Source organism: Megalops cyprinoides, chromosome 16 (genome assembly GCF_013368585.1).
Source record: "Megalops cyprinoides isolate fMegCyp1 chromosome 16, fMegCyp1.pri, whole genome shotgun sequence".
NCBI lineage: Eukaryota > Metazoa > Chordata > Actinopteri > Elopiformes > Megalopidae > Megalops > Megalops cyprinoides.
The window spans coordinates 28001780-28011130 of NC_050598.1; the positions used below are offsets into that span (position 1 = coordinate 28001780).

The 9351-nt window shown below is 39.2% G+C and overlaps 1 protein-coding gene across 1 annotated transcript; it reads right to left on the reverse strand.

The window, feature by feature from the left end:
* Positions 1 to 663: 663 nt before the first annotated feature.
* On the reverse strand, positions 664 to 7086 carry LOC118790658. The gene is made up of 6 exons (XM_036547649.1): positions 6950 to 7086; positions 4669 to 4941; positions 3792 to 4067; positions 2736 to 2858; positions 1102 to 1200; positions 664 to 743 (listed from the first exon to the last, which is right to left on the reverse strand). The coding sequence occupies exons 1-6, from the start codon at positions 7035 to 7037 to the stop codon at positions 664 to 666; spliced, it is 939 nt and encodes a 312-aa protein (XP_036403542.1). The 5' UTR covers positions 7038 to 7086.
* Positions 7087 to 9351: the final 2265 nt, after the last annotated feature.

The following is a 9351-nucleotide window of genomic DNA, read 5'->3' on the forward strand; positions in this document are numbered from 1 at the left end:
ATTGGTAATATCGTGTTATCATTTTTACTGTTACATTTTCATGTGTTCAAATTATTTCAATAAATGATCAAATAGATATCTTACAAAGTTTGTGTAAATTTGCATGTATGAAACTGTTGAACTGTGTATCTGTATATGTATTGTAAAATATATTCTTTACACTGTGAACTTCATACTTTGTCACATATTTCACAAGCACTCTAATAGGGGTAGTTTCCTCTTACTGGTAACACACAGTAGCCCATGTTTTCTGATACTAGTGGGACATAGCACATTCAAATCTTTAGAATTTACACTACTCAGCACTTCACAATTGTATTAAAAGTTGTAAGAACATCTACCAGAAGTTATGTTGTATCAATTTATTAGGTACACATTAGGCACATATACATAAAACATATTCATAGAAAATACACATATGTAATACAAATACACATATACATATATAATACATATACACATATATATGTGTCATTACATATGTATGTTCACACACACACACACATATACTGTATCATAATCCTTATGAACATTTGCAATGACATAAATTAAGGAAACTGCACATTAAAAATGTATAGACATAGTTATATTGACAGGGTGAGTGCACTTTCAGAGCTCTGAATATGCTACAGGTGGGCATAATTACACTTTGATCAGCACCTTTCACACATATATACTCTCCTCTCCAGCTGGACTGATGCTCATGTCCATCAATTGATTGGCTCGTTGAGATCTGCAGGTGACTGGCAGGAAAAAATGAAGAGAAACATTTTTTACTTTACTTCATAATTTACTTGTATTTGACATTTATTTACTTTACTTCATAATTTACTTGTATTTGACATTTACATTTTGGAGGATGGCTGCTTTAAATCAATCAACAAAACACCTTTTGGACTGCACAGGGCTTTGATATGTCCTTGTCAACTGTTTTTAGTCGGCTCAGAGGACCTGGTTGTGTTCATGTTACATTACTTATTATGTTACTTATGAAAATGATGTCAGCATGGGCTATTTGTCAAATGCATCAATTAACACGCATACATCATTGCCTATTATTCTTGTGAACGTGCTAGCGGTTCATTTTGGCAGATACGTTACCGTAAAGTGAGTCGTCCGTCTCTTTGAATTTGTTTGGCTCAGCTCTGTCTCTCATTTCCTGACACCCCGCCATTGTTACGTAGACGTTGTCCTCTGCATCTGAAACAGCAATCAGTAATATCAGCCAGCAGTGGGCAGCACAGCGACATCACGGTGAGGCATTTCCGACCCCAAACTCAACCCAGGCTGGAATGATAAATACCAGTCAATTATGTAAGAGGGCTTGAATGGTGTTATGCTCGCACTCACTAGTTTGGGAGTGTTGTTAGTCTGGTCTGACGCTGTTGCTTACTCAGCTTGAATGGATTCACTTCTGCTGTGTTGTGCTGGAAGCCATTCTGGATATGACCGCCTTCTAAATGAATGTAATGCGGTGTAATGTAAGACATGCTGGATGAAGCCGTCCTCCAAAAAATGTCAAACGCTTTGGAGGAAGGATTCTGTGTCTCACTGTGGCAGACCTTAACTGCGTACTACTGACAGACACAACTACAGCGCGTGTGAAGCAGGTTAATCTGTGATGCAGATTGTGATGTCACCAGAGATCTTGCAGCTGCATCATGCATCACTATCATGTACCATCTGTGTAAAAGTGTGACCTGGCTTGGCAGATTAGCCCACACGTACTTAAGTGAGAGTGAAGCACGGTGGTTCAGGAGGCAAGTGTGTAGTCATAAGGTTCAAGCCTGAACGCCAGCTGTGGCTGCCTTTGTTCTGCCAGGCTACTGCAGTATGAATGGGTCATATGTAACCATGTAAACTGCCCTAATGGCCTGTGATGAGGCAAAGGGTTGTGAACAGTATGGAGTTGATTGGCAATGAATGCGCAGGCGATAAAAATAGTACGGAGCTCATTGGCTACAATGGCAAAGGTAAACATATTTGAGGTTGGGGGAGTGGAGTATAATCATAACAAATGTATTTGTGGAGCAAGTCTGCGGTGGGTAGGTTGTCCAGGAGTTCATCCATCCCTTTGGTCATAAGCGACCCCTGCTGGCCAATGGGGGTGTCCACAGTCTACAGTCTACCCTGTATAAAGCTGTGCAAAAAGTGTTTTCCTCTGATTCACGTCTGCGCAAGCCTGGCATGGGAACTGCGGTGTGTAAAAAAAGTGGCAGCTACATCATGCATTTTTGGAGGACAGTGTGTTTGGATGAGCCCCCCCCCCAGACTGGCAGTGGGGGCCTGCAGCAATGGGGCAGCATGTCCACAACATAATTCAGTGTTCCAAATTAAGATAAAAAATGGGGAGGGAAATTAATATAAAAATAAAAAAATAAAAAAATAATTCTGGAAATGTATACCAAAAGATCAGCTTCACAACAATTTCAGCTCTAAGACTGACTGGAGCGCAATTAGTATTTACGAGTTGGGCTTTGTGGTCAAATTGTAATTTGCCATAGCTGGCAGGAGAACACACATGCAAAGAGATCAGAAATGCATAGATATTACAGTACACATTTTAGGAGACAAAACAGATATTTTCAATTCACAGATAAACTCTTAGCACTTCGCGCCTACTACAAGGCCCCCTTCCATACTGTAGCTTGAATGCATTCCTCGTATTGTAAGTCGCTTCGGATAAAAGCGTCTGCTAAATGAGTAAATGTAAATGTAAATAATCTTCTGCTCACCCTCACTGTGCACGACAGGCTTCTTGCATAACTTGAATAACACGGCCATAGAAAGAGCAGCAATTCCAACAATCAATCCCAACAGGACCCACAATAGAATGTGATCCGTTTCGGTTTTCAGACCTGTTAGAGGCATGGTACATTGGATGTCTTTATCCCTTTGAGATTAACATAGCTTTTATATATATATATACACACACTCAGAACAAAGCACATGAGGAGGAGAACAGAATACCGTAAAACTTCCAATAATAGCTGAGTCTCCAATAAATGCAGGCGTCTCCAATAATCGCTGGTATGGGCGACCCTTTCAGTGAAATAAACACCTGCCTCAAATAGACGCTGGGGAAAAATATATTTATTTTTCGTGACTATAAAACGAAAGAGCAGTGGGTCAAAATGCTTACAGTAGTCCTATTAACTAAATAACACAAACAAATCATTTTTTAGGCTAAATGAGGTTGATTTAGTGAATTCAGTTTGCCTTATGTGTCTTCATCTGTTCACAAATTAGATTAAACATAAACGAACAAAACAAGCTGTCTTTCGGATCATGGTAGCCTACATTCACAGTGATACTGCTCTTCTTACAGACTGTGCTTTCCCATCATAGGTTGCAATGACAGTGTTTAATTTACTTTATTAGTGATTCCTGTTTGAGTTACTACCAAAGAGCGTTGTATAATATTTGTTAAGTCGGCTACTTGGGGAAAAAAACGTGGTGAATTTTCCTGGTCATGTCTCTAATTATCACCGAGTCTCCAGTAAACGCCAGTAAAGTTAAGTAATTAAAGCAAATAAATGCCTCAGCATTTATTGGAAGTTTTATGGTATACTATATATAAAGGACCAGTTATACACATAAATATTTACATATACATATACTAGTGGTGGCTGCTTCCCCTTTATCCTCCTTGATTAACAACAAAACAAATAATTTACAGAATAATCCACACCAATCGCGTAATTAGAATAAGTGATCATGCTCACGAAACACCACAGATTGTGAGCATGAGATTGTTTAATTATAAACAATTAATTATAACCAGAACAGACCATATTGTGGGTTCCCAACGCTGCATCTTTGGCTGATGGGTCCACTGGACCTATTGCTGACCTGGTTTTCAGCCACACAGGCCCCAAGATCAGATGTGTTAGCGCTGAAGAACAGGGTTAAGTTCCACTCAGTCTGTCTCTGCTCTGGTTGTGGGTTCACATCTGCATCCCCTGTCCAGTACAGCCTAACCTGGTCCCCCCTGTCCACCGAACAGGTCATGACAATGTGCCCGTCTGGTGTGCAAGACGTGTGCACGTCTGGCTGGGACACAGCCTCTAAGGGGGGTGAGAAAATAGAAGTAAAGCAACATGAGCCAAAGCAGGCCTGTGGATAGCGAGGCCTGGTTCGGGCAGTTCAGTGGAGCAGTGCATGGCCGAGTGTAAGCTGTGCCATTAAATCTACAAAAAAAGCTTGGCTTGCTCAGGTTATCAAATAAAATAAAAAAACAATTAAGCTGGACTAAACTGAAAGCAGCATGAGCATCCTGGCGCAACCTCCATGCTAACCACAGCATATCGTGTGTACCACGAGAAGAGAAGAAATACAGTAAAACATTGAAAACAGGAAATCAATGTGGTCGATGTGTATCGCAAAATAGCACGGTTTTATGCCAGCCAGGTGACTCTCACTTAAAAAAAAATTAAAGCCTTTTACAGTAGCTGGTGAAAAAGTAGGTGGGGATAAACAAGTAGCATTCAGTAAAAGAAAGTTCAGTTTCTCAGAATCTTTAATGCAAATGTATTATAGCCTTTGAAAACTTTCTAAAGGATTCTACAAAATGTAATTGGAAATAAGAATGGCAGTTGTCCTAAACAACAATTTTTTCAGTAATACTAATGCAACCCAGAAAGCAAATAAATAAGATTCAGATCTTACCCAAAATGATGAGCTCAATATGTGTCGTTGAAATCAAATGTCCCGAAAGGTTGAACAGCTCCACTGTATAATTTCCTGAGTCGTTTTTGATTGCAGTGCTGAGGAGCATTGATCCATTTGCAAAAGACTCTGATCTATTAATAAATCCTTTTAGGAGTTTGTTTGATTTTTTCCAGCGTGCATCATGAACATGGTTATTGGAAAAGGCAGGATGTAAAGTTATGCTGTCCCCAAGCTGTCCGACTTGTTTTATTGAAATGTCCAGTGTCATAACTACACAAGGAATATACAGACATGCAATCACTGACATGTAGCTGATATATATTACATATGTCATTATGTATTATAAATATTTATATACTGTATGATTTTATGTATAATGTGTTTATGTATGTGTGTATTATAGACGATATATCTATACAGAGATCTAGGTATGTGACTATACAGTGCTGGCCAAAAGTATTGGCACCCCTGCAATTCTGTCAGATAATGCTCAATTTCTCCCAGAAAATGATTGCAATTACAAATGTTTTGGTAGTAATATCTTCATTTATTTTGCTTGCAATAAAAAAACACAAAAGAGAAAGAAAAAAAAGTCAAATCAAGTATCAATTTACACAAAACTCCAAAAATGGGCCGGACAAAAGTATTGGCACCCTTTGAAAAATCATGTGATGCTTCTCTAATTTGTGTAATTAACAGCACCTGTTACTTACCTGTGACACATAACAGGTGGTGGCAATCACTAAATCACACTTGCAGCCAGTTAAAATGGATTAAAGTTGACTCAACCTCTGTCCTGTGTCCTTGTGTGTACCACATTGAGTATGGAGAAAAGAAAGAAGACCAAAGAACTGTCTGAGGACTTGAGAAGCAAAATTGTGAGGAAGCATGGGCAATCTCAAGGCTACAAGTCCATCTCCAAAGACCTGAATGTTCCTGTGTCTACCGTGCGCAGTGTCATCAATAGGTTTAAAGCCCATGGCACTGTGGCTAACCTCCCTAGATGTGGACGGAAAAGAAAAATTGACGAGAGATTTCAACGAAAGATTGTGCGGATGGTGGATAAAGAACCTCGACTAACATCCAGACAAGTTCAAGCTGTCCTGCAGTCCGAGGGTACAACAGTGTCAACCCGTACTATCCGTCGGTGTCTGAATGAAAAGGGATTCTATGGTAAGATACCCAGGAAGACTCCACTTCTGACCCAGAGACATAAAAAAGCCAGGCTGGAGTTTGCTAAAACTTACCTGAGAAAGCCAAAAACATTTTGGAAGAATGTTCTCTGGTCAGATGAGACAAAAGTAGAGCTTTTTGGGAAAAGGCATCAACATAGAGTTTACAGGAAAAAAAAACGAGGCCTTCAAAGAAAAGAACACGGTCCCCACAGTCAAACATGGCGGAGGTTCCCTGATGTTTTGGGGTTGCTTTGCTGCCTCTGGCACTGGACTGCTTGACCGTGTGCATGGCATTATGAAGTCTGAAGACTACCAACAAATTTTGCAGCGTAATGTAGGGCCCAGTGTGAGAAAGCTGGGTCTCCCTCAGAGGTCATGGGTCTTCCAGCAGGACAATGACCCAAAGCACACTTCAAAAAGCACTAGAAAATGGTTTGAGGGAAAGCACTGGAGACTTCTAAAGTGGCCAGCAATGAGTCCAGACCTGAATCCCATAGAACACTTGTGGAGAGATCTGAAAATGGCAGTTTGGAGAAGGCACCCTTCAAATCTCAGGGAGCTGGAGCAGTTTGCCAAAGAAGAATGGTCTAAAATTCCAGCAGAGCATTGTAAGAAACTCATTGATGGATACCGGAAGCGGTTGTTCGCAGTTATTTTGTCCAAAGGTTGTGCTACCAAGTATTAGGCTGAGGGTGCCAATACTTTTGTCCGGTCCATTTTTGGAGTTTTGTGTAAAATGATGATTGATTTAATTTTTTTTTCATTGTCTTTTGTGTTTTTTCATTGCAAGCAAAATAAATGAAGATATTACTACCAAAACATTTGTAATTGCAATCATTTTCTGGGAGAAATTGAGCATTATCTGACAGAATTGCAGGGGTGCCAATACTTTTGGCCAGCACTGTATATCTGTATCTATAGATCTAGAGAGAGAGCAATAGATATTATATAAACATAACATATACACAAATATATAAATAGTTATATATAATGGCTCAGACATACGTGTATATGTATTGCTGACACAGGTTGACCACATTGAAAGCTTAGTGCCTATTTTATTAAAACATTGAAGAGCACAAGTAAAAATTAATGCCGCTTACCATATTGAGCGTAAAAACACAGACTCACAAGCTGGAAGGAGACCCTTTCCATAAATCTTGAGTGGCCTGTAGCACACAAGGAAACCATGCTCTGCTAGTACTCAGCATTTAAGCTACGGCAGTGTGGCAGTCGCTCAAACGCCACTTAATGCACTTCTTTTTTTCTGTGTATCGAGGGGCTTCTGTGAGTCATTTGAGAAAATGGTTGCTTTGTTTAGATGTGGTCAGCTGCAGGGGACGCCCGCAGAGCGTGTGTCTAGCAGCTCAATATATGTTTTTCTGCAGTACTGCTGCTTTCAGAGCGTCCTCTGAGGCTTTAACAATTGCAGTAAAACAACTGTTGTGTGTCTTGTCTTGTTGTGTGTTAGTCAAATGAATATAACATTACTGCATATAAGCATCCTAATGCTCTCGTAGCCTAGTATACATTATACATTGTGTTGGCTGACATTTCACAACGTCTTTTTTTCCCTTTAGAAATTGGGACGTTTTTTGGATATTTTCCATATACATATATTTTTTTTTATTTCCAACAAAGTTGATCAAAGATTAAAGAGAAATATGTTTGGCCTGAAAAATATTTTTTGAGGATCAATGTTTCCCATGAAGGAATCTGTTTGTGATAATGTCCATGAGAGAAATGTTATCTCAGTACTTTTTATGCAACAATGGCCAACGAAGAGCTTTCTTATTAACAAAACTCTGACACAACAGCTCTTATGCATGGCCAATAGGAAATAAATCACTCCCAACTTTTATGTAGTATATTTCTATTCATCACCCATTTACCTTGCAGTCTAATGATATTTACATCAACAATCTACTTCTGACTTAACAGATTTAAGTTACTCTCCAAGACAGAATTAATTTTCAGAACATGATTTCCACTAATTCATAATGTAATTAACACCAGCCAGTTCACTGTCTAGTGTACAGCCGCAGGTAATATTTTGCTAATCAGTCAATCAATCAAGAAATGTGTTGTGATATCAGCTGATGCCGGGGAGGAGTTTTCACAGTACTTCCTCACATATCGTAAGTAACAATGACATAAAACATGAAACAGAATTTAAAAAATTGAAAACAGACCATGCATATACAGTGTTTACATACACTGTGATGCTTGGCTGTACACTATATAAACTCAAATAAATTACAGATATTAATAGTAACTTCAGAAGGCCTTGAGAAAGCATAAATAACACATGTATATTGTAAAAAAAAGTGCATTCGCCAAATTCAAAGTGTACTTCAAGGTGGCCACTTTAAGGCTTTTTAAGGCTGATTCCACTTCCAGTCAGCAATAGGTCAGGTGGGGCTGAAAGCAGGTAGATCCAGGTTTATTTTTCTAACTATTATTTGATGTGGTTATATCAGGTCTGACCAGGTACATTTTACAGAATTGACATTAAACTACATGATTTCCTGTAATTACAGTTTTATCAAGTGAATGTTGGACATGTCTAGACGAATGGAGAGAGCATTCTCCTCATAAGAGAAGAGAAATTTCACTTTTGCTTTTGTTTTATCTACACTGACGTCTTTTCTACATGCAGGGAGGAGCGGGTAGCGTAGCTGGTTAGACATGTTGCAGCTGCTCACCAGCATAAGAGAAGCGGGGACATCTGACCATGCCGCACAGCAGCTGCTGTAATGTAACAAAGACACTGGCGGGTGCCAGCCAGTCTGTTTCAGTAAACATCGTAGAAGAGGGAAGCAAAACTGCGGCAGTCAGCTGCGTGTAAGCACAGCTCCAGAAAGTAGATTGGAATTGGGGAGGGGGGGTGATGCAGCCCATACACACTTATCTGCTCGCCACCTGTTTGGCTACAAATATCTCTTTAACACATACGAACAACTTGTGGTTAAGAGCTGCACAGAATGTGCAAAGAAAAAAAAAAAAAATCAGCAAGTCCATTGATTGGCTGCCCTGCAGGGGCTGGCTGAGAGGATGATGGAAAAAGCAGTAGTGGCTGCTTATGTGGTGTAATCATAAATTACCCTTAATGCTGCAGTATGCATGCTCTTGCCAGACTGCAGTTATTGTAGGTAATTGACCTTTGTCCCTCTGAATATTGTCCCTTCTGCAGTCTATCTACGACTTGTATGCTTTTCAAACAAAATATGTTTTCTACTGTATATTACTTAGAATATAACCAACATGATGAGTGAGTTACCTCAACACAATAAACAAAAATGTTAACAAAATTATTTGTTATTATTTAGAATTTTCAGTATAGTCCAGGTTTTTAAGCAGCAAACACAAATGTATCCAGTTCATCAAGGCTATCATAACTGGAATAAATTATATGAAATAATATTAAACAGTAAAATACAGATGAAGAGATTACACTACTACTGTTGTTGATATCGTAATCAGAGAAGACAGAGGGCATTAGTTA